The sequence below is a fragment of the Culex quinquefasciatus genome, chromosome 1 (assembly GCF_015732765.1).
Source record: "Culex quinquefasciatus strain JHB chromosome 1, VPISU_Cqui_1.0_pri_paternal, whole genome shotgun sequence".
Classification (NCBI taxonomy): Eukaryota; Metazoa; Arthropoda; class Insecta; order Diptera; family Culicidae; genus Culex; species Culex quinquefasciatus.
In genome coordinates this window covers 24887509-24912638 of record NC_051861.1, presented here as the reverse complement: position 1 = coordinate 24912638, position 25130 = coordinate 24887509, and the positions used below count along the sequence as shown (strand labels likewise).

General features: G+C 45.9%; 3 protein-coding genes across 3 annotated transcripts in view; 1 reads left to right on the top strand and 2 right to left on the bottom strand.

Moving 5' to 3' along the window:
• The window catches only part of LOC6031640, a 46963-nt gene extending 27913 nt beyond the window's left edge, over window positions 1-19050 (bottom strand). The window contains exon 1 of the mRNA XM_038256695.1: window positions 18920-19050. Coding sequence (XP_038112623.1) covers window positions 18920-18943 — 24 coding nt within the window. The 5' untranslated portion in view covers window positions 18944-19050. The remainder of the gene's footprint in view (window positions 1-18919) is intronic.
• Window positions 19051-21041: 1991 nt separating this feature from the next.
• LOC6031639 lies at window positions 21042-22947 on the bottom strand. The gene is made up of 3 exons (XM_001842335.2): window positions 22793-22947; window positions 22149-22727; window positions 21042-22091 (listed from the first exon to the last, which is right to left on the bottom strand). Exons 1-3 carry the CDS (start codon window positions 22846-22848, stop codon window positions 21116-21118), a joined length of 1611 nt encoding a protein of 536 aa, XP_001842387.1. The 5' UTR covers window positions 22849-22947; the 3' UTR covers window positions 21042-21115.
• Window positions 22948-23102: 155 nt separating this feature from the next.
• On the top strand, window positions 23103-24461 carry LOC6031638. The gene is made up of 2 exons (XM_038248421.1): window positions 23103-23413; window positions 23487-24461. Exons 1-2 carry the CDS (start codon window positions 23286-23288, stop codon window positions 24385-24387), a joined length of 1029 nt encoding a protein of 342 aa, XP_038104349.1. The 5' UTR covers window positions 23103-23285; the 3' UTR covers window positions 24388-24461.
• The last annotated feature ends 669 nt before the right edge of the window (window positions 24462-25130 follow it).

Sequence of the window (25130 nt, the reverse complement as noted above, 5' to 3'; positions counted from 1 at the left end):
GACCCGTTGGCCATATCCAAAAGATTTCCGGTGGCGTCAAGCACCGTCGTAGCATCGGCAACGATTCACACACGATTCGACGGACTCCGAGAAGATCGACACCAAAGTAAAACCAGCGAAGGAGAGTGCGAAGCCGAAGACGGTGGGAAGAAGCCACACGCTGGCAGTGAGTGAATCGAAAAACGAACAAAAGTGTCCAGTGTGCAAGGCCGCTCACGAACTGTGGAAGTGCGAAGCCTTTAAGAGCAAAAGTGTTATGGCCTATCTACAATCACTTAGCTTAGAAAATTTCACTTAGCTTTGGAATTTGAATCAATGGAAATGAATCTGAGTTTCTACAATGGAAAAGTAATCAAATTAGAAACTGACGTTTGGTTTGGAAAATTTCAAAATCTACGGTAAGTTGACGTTTCCATATCAAAGGTAAACAAACAACTGCATAGCAACGTATATCAGCCCAGCAAGTTTTCTAAGTTGATTGTGGATGACGAATGTAAGTTGCCGACTTTCCTAAGTAACTACTTTACTTAGATGTTCTAAGCTAAGTGATTGTAGATAGGCCATTAGTGAAAAGTACGAGATCCTGAAAAAGTGCGGCGCCTGCTTCAATTGCTTGATGAAAGGTCATCGAACCCGAGCGTGTTCGTCCGGCTCTTGTCGCCACTGTGGCAAGAAGCACCACAGCTCGCTCCACGAGGACAGTCCCAGCCAGGTCGCGAACAGCATAGTTCCTCCGACGCCATCGTCCGAAGTGTCCCAGACGGTCAACACACCAGCAGCGGGAACGTCGACAACCCTGTGCGCGAGCGCTGCGAGCTCGGAGAAGCAAACCATCCTCTCGACTGCTGTGGTTCTGGTTGACGGCAAGTGCAGCACTCCCATCCCGTGCCGTGTGCTACTCGACTCCGCCTCGCAGATGATTTTTGTGACCGAGCAGCTGCTGTGACCCGCAGCTGCTGCAGACGTTCGTGTCGAATCGGGTAAGCGAAATCCAAAAGCTGACGCAAAACTTCCACTGGCCTTACGTTGCTACGCACGAAAACCCGGCCGACTTGATTTCGCGGGGAGTCACACCGAAGAAGCTGATCAAGTCCAAGAAGTGGTGGCAGGGCCGACCACGCACAACTATAGCCGCGGCTGCGGACGAAATCGTGATTCCGGATGACGAGCTGCCGGAAATGCGAACTGGAGTAGTGCTGGCCATGACAGTTCCTGTCGAACGTTTCTCGATGTTTGACAAGTTGAGCAGTTTCACGGGGATCGTCAGAAGCATGGCCTACTTGGTGCGCTTGGCGAGGTTCGTCAAGTCGCGCAAAACGGAGGTGGTGAAGGGACGACTCACTGCCAAGGAGATGCGCACAGCGACGCAAGGAGATACGCATTGCGATGATTCGCCAGCCGACGCGGGTGCCCGAAAACGATGCACTTCGACATTGGGACCAACTTTGTCGGGGCCAAAACGGAGTTGCACGAACTTTGGCAGATGTTCCAGTACGAGTGCGCCACGAAGAAGATCACCAGCTACTGCGTCGAGAAGGGAATCGAGTGGTCTTTTATCCCGCCGCGGAGGCCACACTTCGACGGCATCTGGGAGGTCGGCGTGAAGCAGGTCAAGCACCACCTGAAGCGGATTGTCGGCGAGCGAAAGTTGTCCTACGAGGAACTCTACACCACGCTGACCCAGATCGAAGCTTTTTTGAACTCGCGGCCCCTGGTGCCGAGCTCGGACGACCCGTCGGACTACACCGCGATCACGCCAGCGCACTTCTTGATCGGACGCGAGATGCAGGCCGTGCCAGAACCAGACTACTCGCACCTGAAGAAGAACCGACTGTCGCGATGGCAGCTGGTGCAGACCATGCTGCAGCACTTCTGGAGGCGGTGGACAGCTGAATACCTGCCGGAGCTGCAAAACCGATCGAAGTGGCTGAGGGAGGGTTCGCTCGTGCTGCTCGTAGACCAGAACGCGCCGCCTCTGCAGTGGCCCCTTGGACGAATCGTGACCGCGCACCCCGGAGAGGACTCCGTGCGCAAGGCGAACGGAGCGGAGTTCAAGCGTGCGGTAACCGAGGTGTGCTTGCTGCCGTTGGACGAGGACGAGGATTGAAATACGATTTCAACGCGGGGGAGGATGTTGCGCTACTTGCGCATCCCTAGCACGAGAAACAGCAGCGGCGTTTTTGGCACACCTTGTGCGAAGCGCGCGCGAAACTCCACACACACTAACACACGATCTCTGTAACGAAACACACGACAAACACGAATAAACCAACAGTCTCAAGTAGTAACCTTAGCAAACGGACGTTTTTCTTGCTTGCTCCCGAAATTGCTACTTGACCGCGAAAACCGATTTAATACAGTCCACTCATCCGAAGGAACACCGTGTCTGAACCGACCCCGGGCCAACTGGAGTGAGAGGCCATCCATAAACCACAATGCACCGGAGGGGGTTTGTCCACGCTCCATGCACAAAAGATTTTATTTGTTTGGAAATTGTCCACAATTGGGGGTGGGGTGTCACAAACTTCCTTTATTTTTCTTTTGGCGATCCATGACCTCTAAAGGCCTTGACCCGACCCGTTACGCTAGTCGAAATCCTGGGTTGATTGAGTTCATGAACGATAAGAACATGGAGGCGCAGCGTGCGACAAGAGAGGCTAGTAGGGTGGACATCCCAGTTAGTGATATGCACGATCGGCCAACGCAGCAGGTCACTTGAATCTCAACCACATTGAACAGCGAGCGGACTCCGAACGTCACGGAGCAGTTGAATCGCCTGAGGGACCGTCTACTAACTGTCTAACTTTCACTGGTCGTCGATCCTGAAGCAGTACCGTAAACTGGGGTGACATTGATAGAAATTTGATCTGGCCCTTAATTATGATACATCCAATTGAACAGTCACATTTTTGCATAAACATATCTGGAGTTTTTTAAAAGGTCCAATAAACCAAATTTTCAGTTTTTGCTTTTTGGGTGTTTTTTGATACCCCTGACTCAAGACGGTTTGAAAAACACCCAAAAAGCAAAAACTGGAAATTTGGTTTATTGGACTTTTTCAAAAAAACTCGAGATATGTTCGATAATAAGTTATCCTTTAATGCTTACATACTCTAAAATTTTAAAAATGTTGAAATAATAATTTGACGGGCATTTGAAAAACCTATCAAAGTCATCCCGGGCTATCAAAGTCACCCCAGTTTACGGTACAACGTTTCGCTCTCCGGACGGTACGTAACTGTTCTTCCCTCGATCAAGCTACCGCACGCGGTTAGTCCTCAAATAGCTCAGAAACTAAGCAATCTTGACGAAAAAATCCCGGATCACTGGCCACCGCGATGGATCCGCTCGACTTGAACGACGCCGACACCGGAGACGTTCCGAACATCAACAACGGCAACGCACCGTTCTACCTAAAGACGCCATACATACTGCATACTGATCGCCGTCAGTATCTTCATGATCACGTACCACGCCGAGTGGCGAGCCAGCTGGACCACGAACAGTGAAAACGAGCAGGAACAGCGCATCTTGGAAGGCGTTCCCATCCAGGTCAGCGATCACAACCACCGCGTCGAGTGTCTCGTAACGAACGGAAACATGATGTTTACAAGGTCAGGTTAAAATTTGGACGTGACGAACGGCGAACTGATGGCGGAAATCCACTGGAACAACCACTTTGACGCAAGGAAGGCCAACGATCGCCAACGGGACCTGTGCCGATCAAGGGCGAACCTTCCAACACGAACATCACCGGAATGCAGGCTAAATACCCCGAAGAGTCGAGCTTCGCCTTCAAGCTGAAAAAGAAGCTTTAGTTCAACTTCACCAGTCCGAACCAAAGCCAAGAACCGAAAACCGGCAAGGTCACCCGCAACAACGAGGTCACCAACATCAAGCTAACCGGGAACAAGGTGGTGGCGGCCCGGCTCAGCGGCCGCATCGACTTCCTTCGGCTCGAAACGTACACCCAGGGTCGGCAGATCGACTGGGGATTTACGTCCGCGTACCGTCGCAGTAAGTTTTATCAACTCAATTGTTTAAGGATCAATTTTAAAAACTTCCAATATTTCCAGCGCACATTCGCACCGGTTCGGCGGGTAGCTTGAGCATGTTCCAGCAGCCGAACGGTTCAGCCAACGTTCATCACACCTCGGAGGAGAAGCTGCGCTGCATCCTGGAGATTCACCAGCAGGGCCACCAGATGCCGGTGACGTGTCTGGAGGACCACACGGTCACCAGCTGCAGTTTACGCTGCACGGTCACTGCGGGCCGAGCTCGTGTCGTGGCCCGTTCGAACCGCCAATGCCCAGCCTCGGCCTGTGCCTCGGCCAAGGGCTACCGCAAGCTGCGCGAGTATGAGCAGGAAAAGTTCCTGAACATAGTCAAGCAGGTCTAGGAAGCCGGAGCAACGCTCGCAATCTGGCAGAGGAGAATGACGAGGGGAACGACGAGGCGAACCATTTACTGCCGGCCGTTTGGTAAGCGTGCACTAAGCTCGTATCCGGGAATGGATCTGTAATCCTCCAGTGGTTGTCAGTCGTTAGAAATGTCAAGCACCAGATTAGTTTGCGGAATGGTTTCTCTGTCACAGCTTCATCATGTCTCTTTTCCTATTTCAGATTCGGGTCCAGCGGAGTACTCACCGGTTTACAGCCGGACATGCCAAAGCGATTCAGAAGATCCACGGCTTACTTCGGTTGGCTGATCTTCGTGATTCCCTGCGCTTGTACTACATCTTGAGCCTAAGGAAGTGCTTCGATGGTCCCACATCAGACATCCGAAAACGGCTCGACAGACCACAGGGGGGCTGGGCTGGGCGCCAGAAAAATCCTCATCGTCCTCGTCTTTGGTCAGCTCTGCAGCGAAGGGCAGTCGTCCAGAGGGATCAGGGGTGAACCCCTCCACGGCGTCGTCTCCGTCTTCCGACAACTCCAGACGGACCAGCGATGAGCTCTTCGTCACCCACATCAGCAACAGGCTCTTCTTCAACCGATTGGTATACAGCAGGTTTCTCGTACTGGACCATCTGGTTTGGTGCTTCCGCTGGTGCATCAAGGTGGACCACTTGAACTTTCGGTTGATCGCGTCGGCGCTCGTCAAACACCACATCCCGTGATGTAAACAGTAGGGTGGCTCGACATGATCGGCATGATTCCTGTTTCATTTGGGCCCCCAAACAACCCCCCAAAATTTGGGAGCGATTGGATTTGACCAAAGCAAAGCAAAGCGATTCAAATTTTTAGGGAAATTTGTTTGGGAAAGCCTCTTTTTTTCATTTTGATTTTTATAATTTTCATTTTTCACTCATTTTGAAAACTAACACCGTAGAAGTATAGTCCTGAATGTCCCCTAAAAGAAACCCAGATAGCGCACAGGTGGATTCCCAAGAAAAAGTGCGGCAAACTGGATGCCCGAAGTGAGAAAATCAAACGGCTATCGCATCTGGGATCTCCGCAAGAAGAAGCTGATTACTGGGGAGGCTTGAAGTTGTATGGGAAAATTTTAAAATGGACTAATAAAAATGGACTAGACATGGATTGACACCCTGTAGATGTGCCACCCTGTCTTCTAAACATGTCAAAATTTCTTGTAATAAGTAGCTTAAGAACTTTTCCTAAGACACCAACGCTTTAAAGGGTCACATGTAGAAGTTAGGGCTTAGTTGACACTTGGTTGACACCCTGTTGATGTGTCACCCTGCATGTCAATAATTTTAAATAAAAGCTACCTTCATATGGAACAACTTTTCCAGAAGCAGGACAGGGCCATACTTTCTTCGGGAAACTTTTTGAAGACTTTCAGGACTATATTTCTACGGTGTTAGTTTTTAAAATGAGTGAAAATGAAAATTATAGAAATCAAAATGTAAAAAGAGGGGTTTCCCATACATTTCCATACAAATTTGAGTCGCTTTGCGGAAAGCCGGGTCAAATCCAATCGCTCCCAAATTTTAAGGGGTTGTTTGGGGGACCAAATGGAGCCAGAAAATGCCTGTTCTAATTGAATTAGTCTACACTCAAACCCCGATGCACAGTGGGCGAAATGGAACCCAAAATCGGACTTAATTGAACGCGGCTGGTTCCCTGGTATGAATAATAGTGTTTCTTATGTAAAAAAATCCGGGGAATCGATTGGTGATGGTTTCATCCACCGCACGAAACGGCAAAGGGTCCATTTTGCCCCAATTCCCCATTTTTAAACATTTTTTCTTGAAAATCAGTCTGTATTTAAAGCGGAGGCTTTATGCGGCCTTCCAAAATTCACTTAACTTATGTGAAAATGTCCCAGGAATCCAGTAAAAATAACCACTTGCACCACAAAAATCATCTAGGGTCCATTTAACCCCAATTCCGCTATAAAAGCATTTTTGGCCGTTTTCAAATGTTAGGTCAGATTTTAAAAATCTGAAAATATTTTTATCGTAAAGATCAGACAATTTTACATAAGAATGACGATTTGCAATTGATAGTTCGACACATTTATGTTGATAAAAATAAAATGTATGTGAAAGACAGTTTATTCTGCGTTTGGGAAAATTGGCCCAAAAGTAATTCTTCAATCTTTTTATTTAGTTTAATTTCTATATCAACATAAATGTGTCAAACTTTCAAGTGCAAATCGTCATTTTTATGTAAAATTGTCTGATCTTTACGATAAAAATATTTTTAGATTTTTAAAATCTGACCTAACATTTGAAAACGGCCAAAAATGCTTTTATAGCGGAATTGGGGTTAAATGGACCCTAGATGATTTTTGCGGTGCAAGTGGTTATTTTTACTGGATTCCTGGGACATTTTCATAAGTTAAGTGCATTTTGAAGGCCGCATAAAGCCTCCGCTTTAAATACAGACTGATTTTCAAGAAAAATGTTTAAAAATGGGGAATTGGCAAAATGGACCCTTTGCCGTTTCGTGCGGTGGATGAAACCATCACCAATCGATTCCCCGGATTTTTTTACATAAGAAACACTATTATTCATACCAGGGAACCAGCCGCGTTCAATTAAGTCCGATTTTGGGTTCCATTTCGCCCACTGTGCGATGGTTTGACATCAACTGTTGTCAAACGAACGGGGTCACTTTTTAGTTTGACACCCCTTTTACACGGAGTTTACACAAACTACCAAACGTTTGTTTTGATAGTGTGCGTAAGCGTCGTGTAAAAAGTGACAGTTCGTCACATTTTAGTTTGATGGCCTATCTACAATCACTTAGCTTAGAAAATTTCACTTAGCTTAGGAATTTGAATCAATGGAAATGAAGCCGAGCTTCTACAATGGAAAAGTAATGAAATTAGAAACTGACGTATGGTTTGAAAAATTTCAAAATCTACGGTAAGTTGACGTTTCAATATCAAAGGTAAACAAACAACTGCATAGCAACGTATATCAGCCCAGCAAAATTTCTAAGTTGATTGTGGATGACGGCCGTAAGTTGCGTACTTTCCTAAGTAACTACTTTACTTAGATGTTCTAAGCTAAGTGATTGTAGATAGGCCATGACTTTGACCAACCAACGGGGTACAAACTAAAAAAGTGTCAAACGAAAAAGTGACCAACGACCGGGTTGAGTGTAGTTATTTTAAAATTTTCCCATACAACTTCAAGCCTCCCTAGTAAACAGCTTCTTCTTTCGGAGATCCCAGATGCGGTAGCCGTTTGATATTCTCACTTCGGGCATCCAGTTTGCCGCTTTTTTTCTTGGGAATCCACCTGTGCGCTATCTCGCTATCTGGATTTCTTCCGTACCACATTTCAAATAGAGTTATCTAAGCCCGCTCTTACGCACACTAGCACGCCATTTGTTTTGCTGGATGGTACAAAATTTAACCTCAATGTTTTTCGTGTACGTACACGCAATACATGCGCACGTAGATAACTCTATGGCTTCTTCAATTCCAGCGCCGACGTCGGACTCAAGGTTTAGTAGGTACGACGCAGTCAAAACCGCATCGCCCCACATCGATTTCGGCAGTACCGAATCCAGCAGCATCGCGCGTATCTTGTCTGGCAAAGCCGATTCAACCGTTCCGAAGCTCCATTCTGTTGTGGACTGTACGGCACCGTCGCCCCCATGCAGATTCCCTGGATGCGGCAAAACTTGTTGAAAGACTTACTTGTGTACATTCCACCATTATCGCACCTGAGTCGCACCACTTTCACGCCAAAGATTGCCGTCACACGAGCGTAAAACTCCTGGAACTTTTCAAGCACCTAATCCTCCGACTCGAGCAGGAACACCACCGCAAAATGGTTGAAATCGTCTAACAACGTGACGAAGTAGCGCTTGCGGCCCATGTCGACATTGTGGGTGGCCCGCAGACATCGGAATAGACCAGCTCTAACGGCCGCGTTGAGCGTCTCCCACACGACTTGCCGAGATGAGTCCGGCCGTAGTCGGGCTGATGCCGGTGAATCGTGGCGGCGTCGGCAGCGAGGCCGGTGACAAACAGTCCGGCGAAGGCGTTGGTCCACCAAAGAGAAACAAGTGCGTCGTCTGCGCGGTCACCTTCCAGCGCAGATTGAGCATCTCAAGACGCATATTGAGCGGAAGAAGGTCACCAAGCAGGAGACGCAGTCCGCTCACGGACAAGTTCTCCTGCCAGCTGGAATAGCACATACATCACTCCCAGGATAAGCCGTTTGAGTGTAACATTTGCAGGTTGGTTTCAGTCGTATCAGAGTCGCTAATTTAGCCCTTTCCCACAGGTATCGGTTCGAGTTCAAGGGTCACATGCTCCGTCACAAGGCCAACAACCACCCGGACGAGCTTGCAGCCGAAGAAGCCGACGCGGATGAGCTGCCGGCGAATGATGCTGCAGAACTTCCCCGACACGATGGAGGATACTGTTTGACGGCTCGAACCTGGAGTTGGTGCTGGAGGACAACTTTGACCGTGATCTCGACTTTAGCATGCGCTACAGCCAACCGCAGGATACGTCGTCTTCGCTTCCACAAACCAGGAGAAGTCTTCCGACCGGTGGCGTTGGTAGCGACAGTTCCGTTTACGACATGGCCGAACCGGGCGCCTCGACGACCCAGGCCATGGGCAAAATCGTGTGTGAGCTGTGCAAGAAGGATTTCCTGTACTCGTACAACCTGAAGCAGCATATGCAGCTGCACCACGCCAAGGAGAAGCCATTTGAATTTTGGTCTGCTTAGCAGCTTGGCATACTTAACACACGCAGCGTTCTGGCCAGTTCTTGAAGATTATACTTTCCACCATTTCGTGCTTCCAGAGGTTTCTCAAGTTCGCCTCTCAAAGGTGGCCAAACCGACAATGCCACAGCTCGTAATTGTCGTTCTTGGATGCCATCGCAGTAGCACGTGTGCCACCAGCTCCGTCGTTCCGATAAACATCCAACGCGTACAATTGGCCAGATCGTCGTCCGCGGCACAGCACGCGTCTACTTGACTGTAAACGATACCGCCAGCAATCCCCACTGCCATGCTGATGTTTTCGAGGAACCGCACGGAAAACAAGTTAAACTGCAACTCCGTCACGTACAGCCCGTCGTTCACCACAGTTTTTAGAAACTTCCCTTTCATCAGCATCTTCACGCGCACAGTGCCAGCAGATTCTGCAACCAAAGTTTGACCTGATTTAGCCACGGCAATCCGCACATTCCGGTCCAGTGGTCGAAGATCCTCCTGCATAAAGAACAGCTCTTGCACAGATCGAATGGAGTCCCGTAGTTCGGTCAGTTACCGCTTGGGATCTCACCAACATTTGTAGCTTTTAGCTATTCGCGATGTCGACTCTGTCGACAATATCTAGAACTCATCTCCGGTGACTCTGGAGACAGTAAAGAAATTGCCGACCGGCTCGATATGCAACTACCTCCGTCGCCGGCTTCAAGCACTTGCAGACACCGATAGACCTAACAACTTGCACAAACAGCGCTAATGGATGACCCCCAAGGACGGCTAGGACGAAAAGAAGGACGAGGAGCAGTGGCTGCTTAAGTAAGATTTATCTAGGAGCGACATGAGTTCTTATCGAATCTAATATTATATCTTTGTAGGGACGTCTTCGTGGAGGACGTACGGTAGTCACCATCGGGCGCGTGGCGTAGAATAAGCGGCGGTCAAGTTCCCACTGCTGATTCCGGAGGTAGAATAAGTTTGACAATGTGTTCCCGACGGATATCGGGTCGTTCATGACCACCTCACCGTCGAACGTGTTGCCATCGCTTGGAGTGGACTTTATGTCGCATTTTGCGTTGGTCGTGCTGGCCTCCGAACAGCAGATACGTTGTGGTGGAGTTTAACAGTGCGGAAACGATCGTGAGCAAGTACCAAAATACGAAAGAATACAAAAAAAAAAGAAATATGAATATGTAAACACAAAATACATAAAGCTTTATTAAGACAACCGAATAAAATGAAAAATTGTTACAATTAATTCAAGGAAATTGTAAAAGAAAAGCAATAAAACGATGTTTCTTCATAGGGACTGTCCATTAATTGTTTTAGCTTTGTGTCTTTTCTCCTCGAGTGGGACTGAATGGCTACAGAGAGCTTGGCGGACGGCGGATTTGAGGTCGTGAGTGAGCCAGCGGGAACCAGTATCACTACTAGCTTAAGATGAGCATTCCGATCCCGGCTTGCAGTTGGTGGCCGGCTCGGTATTGGAGGCTGCACATTATGCTCTGGGCGGGGATGACCCCGTAGTTGGCCATCACGTCCTCGTGCTTGTTGGTCAAGACCTGGGTGTAGAGTTGGTGATGTTGATGGAAGAAATTGGGAAGGTTTGGTTGTTTTTCTGGATCAAGGCCGAAGCAATGAGAGTGCTCAAATTGATTGGATCGAATTTGGCGATCAGTACGGGCGGGTCGATGGCTTCTCAAGCGCCTGTTTCTGCACAGGAGATTCCGAGAGTCATGGCCGCACCATAGTGGACGTGCGCATTGTACGAGCAAGCAAGCAGTGAAACAAGAGATGGGTACGAGGAGCAACTTGCGAATCGCTTGGTTATTTTCGGTTCCTGCTACCGGAGGACTCCGCGACCAGGTCTTCCATGATCGGAGCATCGTCCCGTGACTAGCGTGGATCAATCCGAGAGCGTACAAACTACATCCCTCGGAATATCCGGGGTTGCTCTGAATAAAAAACTGCAACTGGGGACCATCCATAAACCACGTAGGCGCTTTTTCGAAATCTCAGACCCGGAACGCCCTGATACAGCCCGACTAGGCAGCGAAGCACCGTGTTGCGGAAGGCGGGGCATTGGATTAGACGCATTGTGACATAAGACGGAGTTTGCCAAGCTGCTGGCGACGGACAACTTGGTGCAATCGCGGATTCCGTGCCGGGGTGGAAAGTTCATCTTTCTATTTAATTGACATTTCTCATTTAGCAAAGCAAAAAGTTTCAGAAGGAGGTTTTTTCATAAAAAAAATAAAGCGAGTTCGAGCGAGTTCATAGTTTAGATTTTATTTACGAAAAAGAAGAATCGAAAATTAACGCTGGCCTCCCTGATCACCCTGGCCTCCCTGGTCACCCTTGCCTCCCTGGTCACCCTGGCCTCCTTGGCCTGCCTGGTCACCCTGACTTCCTTGGCCACCCATGGGGTATTGCCCTCCCTGGCCTCCTTGCCCTCCCTGGCCTCCTTGCCCTCCCTGGCCTCCTTGCCCTCCACCCATAGGGTATTGGCCTCCACCCATAGGGTATTGGCCTCCACCCATAGGGTATTGGCCTCCACCCATAGGGTATTGGCCTCCACCCATAGGGTATTGGCCTCCACCCATGGGAAATTGTCCATACGGCCAGTAAGGCATCATTGATTGTGGCACATAAGGCATGTAGGACGGGAACGGGTACTGCTGCGGAGCAGCCGGTTCCGGGATCGGAAGACCTTGCGCCGGCACGACTGGCCCTCCAACCGATCCCGGTCCACGTGCGTCCGGCATCTGCAGCGTTCCGGAGTCAGCTTTTACGACCGGAGCAGTAATTGCAGCCGTGCCAGCACCGTTCTGTCCCGCGAGCGCTCGAAAACGGACCAGGTCTTCCCTCTCCTTCTTCAGTGCTTGGCCGTTTTGGTTTAGCCCGGCCTTGACCGGGTTAATCCCCGTACTTTGTCCGTACTGGTCCTGCAACTCATAGAGGCGCCTTGAGGACGCAAACAACGGGTCCAACAAGTGTCTTGCGACCGTCGTATGCTCCGGAACCTGACAGAAGCTGAACGGCGACAGCTTCTTTTGCCGCTCTAGCTTCCTCAGCTTCTTCGCATTGCTCAGCAACTCGTAGAGCTCGGCCACCGAAATACTTAAAATTCCGGATCTGGACCCGTATCCATATCCGTCTCGGGATCCATAGCCGTCCCGGGATCCATATCCGTCGCGGGATCCATGTCCGTCCCGGGATCCGTAGCCGTCTCGGGATCCGTAACCTTCCCGCTGGAAGCGGCGCCGAGGCGGAGTCTCTCGATCGGAGTCATCCGAAGCCGAACTCACTGAAAAAAAAGAAAGAAAAATTAGAATTAGAAAAAAAATTAACATTTTTTTACGATAAATTTTTGAAAACTAGCTCAAATCGCGGAAAAAATAAATAATCAATACTTACTTTTAGCAAAATCTCGATCTTCGTTAAAGTTAGCGATGAATTTTACGGTGGACTGCGCTCGGTGGCGGTTGGAACGAAAAGAATGAGTCTGGTTTGGCTACCCACTTTTTCAAAAGGCTCGAAAAGCTAAATGTCCTTGCAGGGACTAACGATCCGTTAACAAAATCTGTACTACCAGTGATGCCAATACTAGTACCTTATTATTTTGTGAAAAGGTTCAGGTCTTCGCTACTGAAATTGAATTGATTGAAATATTTCACATCCCTGATTGATAAGGATCGGTCGCTATAGCTACGTACGTCGTTATTCACGATTAAAAGTTCCATAATTACGCGAAGCATCAAAAAATGACATTTTCCTTCAAAATCAATGTGATGCGTTGATTTATGCCTAGAAATGCTAAAAGAACCTGTCGGGTAATCATTTTCTGATACCCAACAAGTACCAGCAAGCCGTTTGGTAGTGTGTGTGAACTCCGTGTAAAAGGGGTGTCAAACTAAAAAGTGACCGCGTTTGATTGACAACAGTTGGTGTCAAACCATCGGGGTTTGAGTGTACTTGCAGAATTGCAGAATTTCTTTTTTGCCAGTATCAGTAACTTTATTGCAGCACGTTCCCGTATTATTTTTTCAAATTATTTCAAAATATTTTTCAAAAACTGATTGACAAAAAAAGTATCTAAGTAATGATTGCTGGAGGTAATATTTCCATACCCGAGTCCATACCAGTTTTAGGGTATGTGGTTCTATTTGGGAATAACTACAGCCTAACCAATGGTCAATTTTGATTGTTCTGGATGTGGCTCAAAGTATTCAGGCATAAAACTGAAACTTTTTCGGGGCCAACTCTCACAGCAAGCCAATCTTTGCTGGAGGTAATATTTCCATACCAGTTTTAGGGTATGTGGTTCTATTTGGGAATAACTACAGCCTAACCAATGGTCAATTTTGATTGTTCTGGATGTGGCTCAAAGTATTCAGGCATAAAACTGAAACTTTTTCGGGGCCAACTCTCACAGCAAGCCAATCTTTGCTGGAGGTAATATTTCCATACCAGTTTTAGGGTATGTGGTTCTATTTGGGAATAACTACAGCCTAACCAATGGTCAATTTTGATTGTTCTGGATGTGGCTCAAAGTATTCAGGCATAAAACTGAAACTTTTTCGGGGCCAACTCTCACAGCAAGCCAATCTTTGCTGGAGGTAATATTTCCATACCAGTTTTAGGGTATGTGGTTCTATTTGGGAATAACTACAGCCCAACCAATGGTCAATTTTGATTGTTCTGGATGTGGCTCAAAGTATTCAGGCATAAAACTGAAACTTTTTCGGGGCCAACTCTCACAGCAAGCCAATCTTTGCTGGAGGTAATATTTCCATACCAGTTTTAGGGTATGTGGTTCTATTTGGGAATAACTACAGCCTAACCAATGGTCAATTTTGATTGTTCTGGATGTGGCTCAAAGTATTCAGGCATAAAACTGAAACTTTTTCGGGGCCAACTCTCACAGCAAGCCAATCTTTGCTGGAGGTAATATTTCCATACCAGTTTTAGGGTATGTGGTTCTATTTGGGAATAACTACAGCCCAACCAATGGTCAATTTTGATTGTTCTGGATGTGGCTCAAAGTATTCAGGCATAAAACTGAAACTTTTCGGGGCCAACTCTCACAGCAAGCCAATCTTTGCTGGAGGTAATATTTCCATACCAGTTTTAGGGTATGTGGTTCTATTTGGGAATAACTACAGCCTAACCAATGGTCAATTTTGATTGTTCTGGATGTGGCTCAAAGTATTCAGGCATAAAACTGAAACTTTTTCGGGGCCAACTCTCACAGCAAGCCAATCTTTGCCGGAGGTAATATTTCCATACCAGGTTTAGGGTATGTGATTCTATTTGGGAATAACTACAGCCCAACCAATGGTCAATTTTGATTGTTCTGGATGTGGCTCAAAGTATTCAGGCATAAAACTGAAACTTTTTCGGGGCCAACTCTCACAGCAAGCCAATCTTTGCTGGAGGTAATATTTCCATACCAGTTTTAGGGTATGTGGTTCTATTTGGGAATAACTACAGCCCAACCAATGGTCAATTTTGATTGTTCTGGATGTGGCTCAAAGTATTCAGGCATAAAACTGAAACTTTTTCGGGGCCAACTCTCACAGCAAGCCAATCTTTGCTGGAGGTAATATTTCCATACCAGTTTTAGGGTATGTGGTTCTATTTGGGAATAACTACAGCCCAACCAATGGTCAATTTTGATTGTTCTGGATGTGGCTCAAAGTATTCAGGCATAAAACTGAAACTTTTTCGGGGCCAACTCTCACAGCAAGCCAATCTTTGCTGGAGGTAATATTTCCATACCAGTTTTAGGGTATGTGGTTCTATTTGGGAATAACTACAGCCCAACCAATGGTCAATTTTGATTGTTCTGGATGTGGCTCAAAGTATTCAGGCATAAAACTGAAACTTTTTCGGGGCCAACTCTCACAGCAAGCCAATCTTTGCTGGAGGTAATATTTCCATACCAGTTTTAGGGTATGTGGTTCTATTTGGGAATAACTACAGCCTAACCAATGGTCAATTTTGATTGTTCTGGATGTGGCTCAAAGTATTCAGGCATAAAACTGAAACTTTTTCGGGGCCAACTCTCACAGCAAGCCAATCTTTGCTGGAGGTAATATTTCCATACCAGTTTTAGGGTATGTGGTTCTATTTGGGAATAACTACAGCCCAACCAATGGTCAATTTTGATTGTTCTGGATGTGGCTCAAAGTATTCAGGCATAAAACTGAAACTTTTTCGGGGCCAACTCTCACAGCAAGCCAATCTTTGCTGGAGGTAATATTTCCATACCAGTTTTAGGGTATGTGGTTCTATTTGGGAATAACTACAGCCCAACCAATGGTCAATTTTGATTGTTCTGGATGTGGCTCAAAGTATTCAGGCATAAAACTGAAACTTTTTCGGGGCCAACTCTCACAGCAAGCCAATCTTTGCTGGAGGTAATATTTCCATACCAGTTTTAGGGTATGTGGTTCTATTTGGGAATAACTACAGCCTAACCAATGGTCAATTTTGATTGTTCTGGATGTGGCTCAAAGTATTCAGGCATAAAACTGAAACTTTTTCGGGGCCAACTCTCACAGCAAGCCAATCTTTGCTGGAGGTAATATTTCCATACCAGTTTTAGGGTATGTGGTTCTATTTGGGAATAACTACAGCCCAACCAATGGTCAATTTTGATTGTTCTGGATGTGGCTCAAAGTATTCAGGCATAAAACTGAAACTTTTTCGGGGCCAACTCTCACAGCAAGCCAATCTTTGCTGGAGGTAATATTTCCATACCAGTTTTAGGGTATGTGGTTCTATTTGGGAATAACTACAGCCCAACCAATGGTCAATTTTGATTGTTCTGGATGTGGCTCAAAGTATTCAGGCATAAAACTGAAACTTTTTCGGGGCCAACTCTCACAGCAAGCCAATCTTTGCTGGAGGTAATATTTCCATACCAGTTTTAGGGTATGTGGTTCTATTTGGGAATAACTACAGCCCAACCAATGGGCAATTTTGATTGTTCTGGATGTGGCTCAAAGTATTCAGGCATAAAACTGAAACTTTTTCGGGGCCAACTCTCACAGCAAGCCAATCTTTGCTGGAGGTAATATTTCCATACCAGTTTTAGGGTATGTGGTTCTATTTGGGAATAACTACAGCCTAACCAATGGTCAATTTTGATTGTTCTGGATGTGGCTCAAAGTATTCAGGCATAAAACTGAAACTTTTTCGGGGCCAACTCTCACAGCAAGCCAATCTTTGCTGGAGGTAATATTTCCATACCAGTTTTAGGGTATGTGGTTCTATTTGGGAATAACTACAGCCCAACCAATGGTCAATTTTGATTGTTCTGGATGTGGCTCAAAGTATTCAGGCATAAAACTGAAACTTTTTCGGGGCCAACTCTCACAGCAAGCCAATCTTTGCTGGAGGTAATATTTCCATACCAGTTTTAGGGTATGTGGTTCTATTTGGGAATAACTACAGCCCAACCAATGGTCAATTTTGATTGTTCTGGATGTGGCTCAAAGTATTCAGGCATAAAACTGAAACTTTTTCGGGGCCAACTCTCACAGCAAGCCAATCTTTGCTGGAGGTAATATTTCCATACCAGTTTTAGGGTATGTGGTTCTATTTGGGAATAACTACAGCCCAACCAATGGTCAATTTTGATTGTTCTGGATGTGGCTCAAAGTATTCAGGCATAAAACTGAAACTTTTCGGGGCCAACTCTCACAGCAAGCCAATCTTTGCTGGAGGTAATATTTCCATACCAGTTTTAGGGTATGTGGTTCTATTTGGGAATAACTACAGCCTAACCAATGGTCAATTTTGATTGTTCTGGATGTGGCTCAAAGTATTCAGGCATAAAACTGAAACTTTTTCGGGGCCAACTCTCACAGCAAGCCAATCTTTGCTGGAGGTAATATTTCCATACCAGTTTTAGGGTATGTGGTTCTATTTGGGAATAACTACAGCCCAACCAATGGTCAATTTTGATTGTTCTGGATGTGGCTCAAAGTATTCAGGCATAAAACTGAAACTTTTTCGGGGCCAACTCTCACAGCAAGCCAATCTTTGCTGGAGGTAATATTTCCATACCAGTTTTAGGGTATGTGGTTCTATTTGGGAATAACTACAGCCCAACCAATGGTCAATTTTGATTGTTCTGGATGTGGCTCAAAGTATTCAGGCATAAAACTGAAACTTTTCGGGGCCAACTCTCACAGCAAGCCAATCTTTGCTGGAGGTAATATTTCCATACCAGTTTTAGGGTATGTGGTTCTATTTGGGAATAACTACAGCCCAACCAATGGTCAATTTTGATTGTTCTGGATGTGGCTCAAAGTATTCAGGCATAAAACTGAAACTTTTTCGGGGCCAACTCTCACAGCAAGCCAATCTTTGCTGGAGGTAATATTTCCATACCAGTTTTAGGGTATGTGGTTCTATTTGGGAATAACTACAGCCCAACCAATGGTCAATTTTGATTGTTCTGGATGTGGCTCAAAGTATTCAGGCATAAAACTGAAACTTTTTCGGGGCCAACTCTCACAGCAAGCCAATCTTTGCTGGAGGTAATATTTCCATACCAGTTTTAGGGTATGTGGTTCTATTTGGGAATAACTACAGCCCAACCAATGGTCAATTTTGATTGTTCTGGATGTGGCTCAAAGTATTCAGGCATAAAACTGAAACTTTTTCGGGGCCAACTCTCACAGCAAGCCAATCTTTGCTGGAGGTAATATTTCCATACCAGTTTTAGGGTATGTGGTTCTATTTGGGAATAACTACAGCCCAACCAATGGTCAATTTTGATTGTTCTGGATGTGGCTCAAAGTATTCAGGCATAAAACTGAAACTTTTTCGGGGCCAACTCTCACAGCAAGCCAATCTTTGCTGGAGGTAATATTTCCATACCAGTTTTAGGGTATGTGGTTCTATTTGGGAATAACTACAGCCTAACAAATGGTCAATTTTGATTGTTCTGGATGTGGCTCAAAGTATTCAGGCATAAAACTGAAACTATTTCGGGGCCAACTCTCACAGCAAGCCAATCTTTGCTGGAGGTAATATTTCCATACCAGTTTTAGGGTATGTGGTTCTATTTGGGAATAACTACAGCCTAACCAATGGTCAATTTTGATTGTTCTGGATGTGGCTCAAAGTATTCAGGCATAAAACTGAATCTTTTTCGGGGCCAACTCTCACAGCAAGCCAATCTTTGCTGGAGGTAATATTTCCATACCAGTTTTAGGGTATGTGGTTCTATTTGGGAATAACTACAGCCCAACCAATGGTCAATTTTGATTGTTCTGGATGTGGCTCAAAGTATTCAGGCATAAAACTGAAACTTTTTCGGGGCCAACTCTCACAGCAAGCCAATCTTTGCTGGAGGTAATATTTCCATACCAGTTTTAGGGTATGTGGTTCTATTTGGGAATAACTACAGCCTAACCAATGGTCAATTTTGATTGTTCTGGATGTGGCTCAAAGTATTCAGGCATAAAACTGAAACTTTTTCGGGGCCAACTCTCACAGCAAGCCAATCTTTGCTGGAGGTATTTATTTATAATATTTCCATTTCGGTTGCTGCTGGTGTTTCCTCAGATTGTTTAGGAGGATGAATTCACGCTTTTAGTAACCATTTTTACTGCGAGATGGCGCCACTTTATTAGAGAATATAATTATCAATGGTTGGTGTCTTGGATAAGATAATTCTCTCATTGACCGCTAGGGGGACGATGAAATTCACGGGAGGATGGATTTCACGGGAGGATGAATTCACGCAAGTGCCTTGGAATTTCTCGGTGAATCCATGGCGAAAGTTTCCTGTCTCGTCGCGACCACTTTTAAAATTAATGCCAAATAAAAACAAACACGATGGACCACCTCTCATGAGTTCCAAGCAAAAATTTCAACCTTTTTCCAAACACTTCGTGAGTGGCCATTACACACTCATCGGGAATCATCCAAGAAACAAGTCTGCGCAACCTTACACGCAAAGCCGACATTAGTCTTTTAAGACATAAAATTAGGCTTTTCAAGCCTAATGATGTTAGATACACTCAAAGTAAAAAGTATCCTTTTTTCAAGTTCACCCGTCGTCACCCTTTAAAAGGGTATCGAAAATGTACTGATTTTGACATACCCTTTTAAAAGGGTGACGCCGGGTGAACTTATGATAAGGATAGAAAGTATCCTTTTTAGGATTGAAAGTACCCTTTTGAGGGATACTTCTGATTTTGAGTGTACCATTTGGTTTTGCTGCCTGACAAAATTTAACCTCACTTTATTGTCGTGTAGGTACACGCAATACATACACACGCAGATTACTCTATTGAACGTGCACGCATCCTGACAAGACATCTGTAGCAACATTCGAAAAGGGCGCATAAGCAATTTGACTGCCAGCACTATTTTGCAAATTCTGAGCCAAAAGTAAACTATTTAACAAAACCCGCAGTGTTAAAAGGTAGCTGGGAAGGCCAGCTATTGATTTACATTTAGAGTTTTGTGAAAAAGTTACCTGTTGGCTCGGAATTTGCAACATTGTTCATGCCGTCAAAATGCTTATCCGCCCTTTTCTCGCGTTGCTTCAGACATTTGCATATTTTTGAAGATTCGATTCTAGTTCCTTGATTTAGAGGAGTTATTAACAAAATATTTCCACAAATTCCTTTGAAAATCCAGAAAAATAACGAAAAACTTCGTCCGTGAAGAATCCTTGAAAGAAATCCTAGAAAAGTTACTGTTACTATTGTACTTGAATTCACCTTTTTATGCAAATAAAGTCCGCATTCATCAAACTCTGAGTGATGTGTGATGTGAGTATTATCCTTGTCAAGATATTTTAACATTCTGCGGTTCTAGAGAGCGTCAGTATCTGTTCTGAACTATGTGAAAAATCGAATAAATTTCATAATTTATTCACAATTTACTGAAAAATCAAGGCTAATCAAACATCAAAACAAAGCCATACTAATAGATTACACACTCATAAAAAGGTGATGATTACGCCACAGAGTAAGACAGAGTCACTACTGCCATTTGATTTTTGGTTCCACTTTGTGGTACATCGCAGGTACATCGCACGCCTGCTACCAGCAAACCTTATGGAGCCAAACATTAAAATGACATTTCTTCTGACTGCTCACTCTGTGTTACTCTGTGGTTACGCACATTACTTTACAAATTTGTCAGTTTGATTTTACACACTCTTTTGGGATTATCGAGTTCAGGGAAACTGGATCCAATAAAAACGGCGCGCAAACGCCGCGGAACAAACAATCCATACCAACATTCCATGCAAACAATACAAAAAAAAATGTATTGGAAAAGTTACGTTAAATCAAATTAAATTTTAGATTTACCATTACCACCAGGTAAGGTAGGCTGCGACTATCAAGCGCACTTTGATTAGCGCAATGAATTTCACGACCACGTGTCATTTCAGGGTACTAAAAACCAGCATGGCTTTCCGAGCATGCTCTGCTGATTTAAGATTTTTGGCAACCACGTGACTTATACAAATATGAAAATGAGCATGTTGATCGAGCATGCCAACAACTTAGCCTACTAAGGGACCTCTGCGATTTTGATATTGCGCGTATTCCCGAAAAAGACACGCGGCTTACCAGCCTCGAAACGACGCTCCGCACTTTCGGCAAATGCGCGCTGTCAAATCCCATTAGGTTTTACGCCGACTCGATTTGGAGGTTAGAAGGAGTGCACTGTTTACAAGACCATGTAAACAGTGCACACGAGCTGTCAAATGACGTTACGGTGTTAAACCTAATACTGTGCGTTTTGTTTTTATTGACCTTCTTCTTCGAATTGCATGGCATTGTTGCCGGGAATGTTTTTTATTGCACCAAAAGTGCAGAAAATCGCTGGCAACAATGTCTGCGGCACAATATTTGGTTCAGGTGAAGATGTAATGAATTGAACAATTTATTGTAACATATGAAAAAGAAATAACAAAAACGGATGTTACAATATTTCCACTTCATGATGTAGCTGCAACGCCATTGCTTCCTCTATCGAATCATAGCTATGCTGTAGCTTCAGATGCCGAGTCAGGCCCATCCGGTCCATGAAGTTCTGGTAGCACTCGGCCACTCGGCAATACAGTCTAGGCTTTTGCTCACTACCCTCCTTATGATAGCACCGCTCGTGCCGGGCCATATTGCCCTTCTGCGACACGAGCGTGTCGCAATCGTTGCACTTAAAGTACGTCTTGTCGGCGATGACGACCTCTTGATATTCAACGGGGGTTGCGACGGTTCTTGGTTTGCTTTTCTTGTACTTTTTTTTGTTGACTTGTGGAGCTGCCGGTTTTGCCTTCACGAAGAAGCCCAGTTCCGAGTGGTAGTTGTGCAGATGATCCACCATGACGTCCAGTGTATGGTGGATCTGGTTGCACTGCTTGCAACAGAACCAGTCATCCTGCAGTGCAATGTACGGTAGGTCTTCACCACCAGTTTCTTCGACGGCCGTTGAGCTGCTTTCCTGTGGAGTATCATCCACTGCCTCCTCTTCGTCGTCGTCGTCACTATCCGACAGTTGAACGACGTAATCTTCGTCGTCGTCTTCGTTTTCGATCGTCAACTCCTCGTCGCAGGTAAGGTTCGCCACGGGCATTTCAATCGGTACCAACGGTGGTGGCGATGAAGGTGGTGCAACCGTTTCCGGCGTTTTCGAGCGGGACGCGGCTCGGTTGCGGCAAACTACTCGATTCAACGTTTCGCACACCGTTCGAAAGCACTTGATGTCGTGCAGTTTTTCACTGCACTCGTGACAAATTGCGGCTGGGTAATCCTCCCCGGCGGCCAGTCGAACGCCAGTACATTCCTCAATTAGGGCGGCACAGCTGCTTCCGGTGTCTTGGGGTCCGCTGAAAATCGGCTTCGAGCGTCGAGCGACAGAAAAGCACAACCGACAGTACTCGGAGGGGTCGTCGGAAGGTCTGTGAAAGAGAAACTCGATGTTTTGTGTTGCGAGTTGATAGATGAGTTAAACTTACGTATTCATCCACTCTTTCTCGTCACCTGGATTCAGCACAATTACGTCGGACGAAGATTCTCCAGAGTCGTCGTCATCCTCAGTCAATTTTCTCTTCTGTGAAGTTTGCTCCGAATCGTCCGCGGTCGATTTCTCAACCGATCGCTGGACCATGGTATTCAATATGCTTCTGCCCTCATGTGATTGTAGAACCTGGTAAAAACCATGCTTTCTAGCAAGCGCCGGATGTGCCAGTCGAAAGTGGCGCGTAAAGTTCTGCGCGGAAACCTGGTCCTTCTGGACGTACGCGCACGTCAGACTTGGATCAATGCGACAGCAAAAGCCTCGCTCCGTCCTGACAACAAAATGGCCCAGCGCGGCAGGCTGAGACTTGGTTGGCGCCCGGGATTCCTCGAGGAAGCCTTTCTCTTCCGCCTCCTTCGGATGCGAGCGCAGAAAGTGGCACGCAAAGGTGAACTGAATCATCTTGGGCAGCGCGAACGGGCACGAGCCCGGTCCGGCGATGGCGCACCGGAACACGCCGTCCGACCCGTGCGTGACATTTTCCGCCACCAGCTGGTCGGTGGACCCGTGCTTGAATCTGAGTTTGGGAGTTGGAGGAAAAAGGTTTTTATCGATTTTCAACGGAAATCTTTGGGGGCTCACCTTCGCAGCTTGGAAGAGTTAAAGTATCGCTGTGTCGTAGGTCCCGCGGAGTCCATCGTTGTTGTGGCCGGAACGGTTCCTGTGATGTTACTTCGACCAATCTCAAGCGTTCAATGTTTACGATGTTGCATGCAGATTTGACGTTAGTATGCACACTGACGGGATTTCGATCAAATTAAGCATAACCAAAAATGAGTAGGGACGTCAGTTATGAAGGTTTACGTTAAATTACGCACTTTATTTATAATTTAGTTCTTTTCAGATGAACGTGTATGGATATAATGATGTTTCAAGCAACACAACCAGCAAGCAAAACAAAATTAAAACACTGAGATCTGTCAAAAAGCGTGGGTAAAGTTTTTTGAAAGAAGCTTCAAATATTGATCAAAATTCTGATTTTAACAGTAAATAAAAAGTCACACCAAGTTTTTAAAGAAACAATATATAATCCGCTTCTGTAAAGTTTGTAAAATAATTAAGTTTAGTGACAGGAATGATGAATTTTCAACAAACAGCAATGAAGCGAACCGTTTCCGGCAGAGCTACCCGACCGGTGGTAAAAGAATCAATTATCGAGTCCGGTTCATCGGGTGACGAAAACGACGAATATTTAATGGACACGTACGTCGGCGATCCGCACAGATCGTAGAAAAAAAAAAAATGCTAACCCGACCGAACCCCTTCCCTCTTTCAGGCCCGACGAAAACCCGGCAAAGTACTGCCGACTGTGCTTCTCCATAGCTCAACCCTTGGAACCGGTGTTCAGCGGTCCGCACGACCAGGGAGGGCACATAGCGCAGCTTATTCGGGAGAGTATGAACGTGTCGTTGACCGCACGGGAAGACCACCCGTGCGCCATTTGTCGCGAGTGCTTCCAGCGGCTGCACGAGTTTCAACGCTTCAGGTCGCTCTTTCACACGCTGAACCAGGTGGTTCGCCGCAAGAAAAACACCCAAAGAGCGGTCCTTGCTAAAAAGGCAAAGAAAAAGGCCAAAGTTTCCACCGCAGCCGCATCGGCAGCTGTTCCGATCGTTGACAGCACGACCAACGGGCCGCCGGAGCTGCCCGCGAAAGGAGCGGATTGCATTGAACTGTCCGATGAGGATGATGACAATCCGGTCGTGAGCAACGGTCCATCGGCGGAGACGGCCGAGGACATGGACGACGATCAGCCGTATATCGCGCTGGACGACGACTGGTTCTGCTGTCGGCTGTGCAACCGAATGTTCCAGACGCTGGCGGTAATGATCGATCATCTTCGCGACATACACCCGGGGACCGTCAATGTTTACCAAATGCCACCGGGCAGAGTCTCCGGGACGGATGAACAATCAAACATTATGAGCGAGGTCATGTCCGGTGGTGTGAGATTCTTCAAGTGTAACGATTGCGACACCATGCTGCGTCAGAAGAGTAACATGTTCAAACACTGGACTCGCTTCCACAAGGACGGTGCCATGAAAAAGTTACACTGTGGAGTGGAAGGCTGTACGCGGTTCTTCATGGATAGCAAAAGCTACCGGCGTCATCTTACAATTCATCACGGCATAACGGATCCGTCGAAAATACTGAAATATCAGATGCAGCAAAGCTAACGCGGTGGTTTTTTCTTATGTATTAAATGATTGAACAGAAATAAATTAGTTGAAAAACTCAACTAGGATTTTAATCGGCGTTTTGACTACGTTAAAAGAAATTGGTGTTTTCGTTTGGGTGACCGCCAGTTAAAAGGTATTGTCGCCGCGGCACTAAACCGAATTGAGCGAGTTTAACTCTCGCGACGATTTTCTGTCACGAAATATCTGTCAAACATGTTTGGGCGTTTTTGAATCAGTGTGTTAGCTTGTTTTGTTTTTATTGCTTGTCATTGTTTGGGTTGTTGAATTATAAATAGGTGATTCTTCGCTGATTTGCGGAGAAATTAGACAAACAATTTAAATTTATTGATGAGAATCTCATGTTCCGATAAATTAGGAGCTCAAACTATCACATGAACCGTTTTAGTGGGGTTATGTAATGATTTCCAGTTGATTCCCAGATTCAAAAGGAGACGCAGAACAACGCAGAATATCGAGAGTCTTGGTCAGGATTTTGGAATAGGTTGCCATCTGGCCTCTAAATTCACCGTCAATTTGGTCCGTTTCGTCCTGTAAGAAGTGCAAAGTCATGCTGATCCGTGTGCCGATTTAAAAGGCTTGGTAAAGTCGGTAAAGTCACCCTTATGAATGGGTGTACCCCATTTGGCATAATGGACATTTGGCATAACGGGTTTTCAAGATGGACGTTTGGCATAATGGACGTTTGGCATAATTGGTCCAAGACATCAGGGACGTTTGGC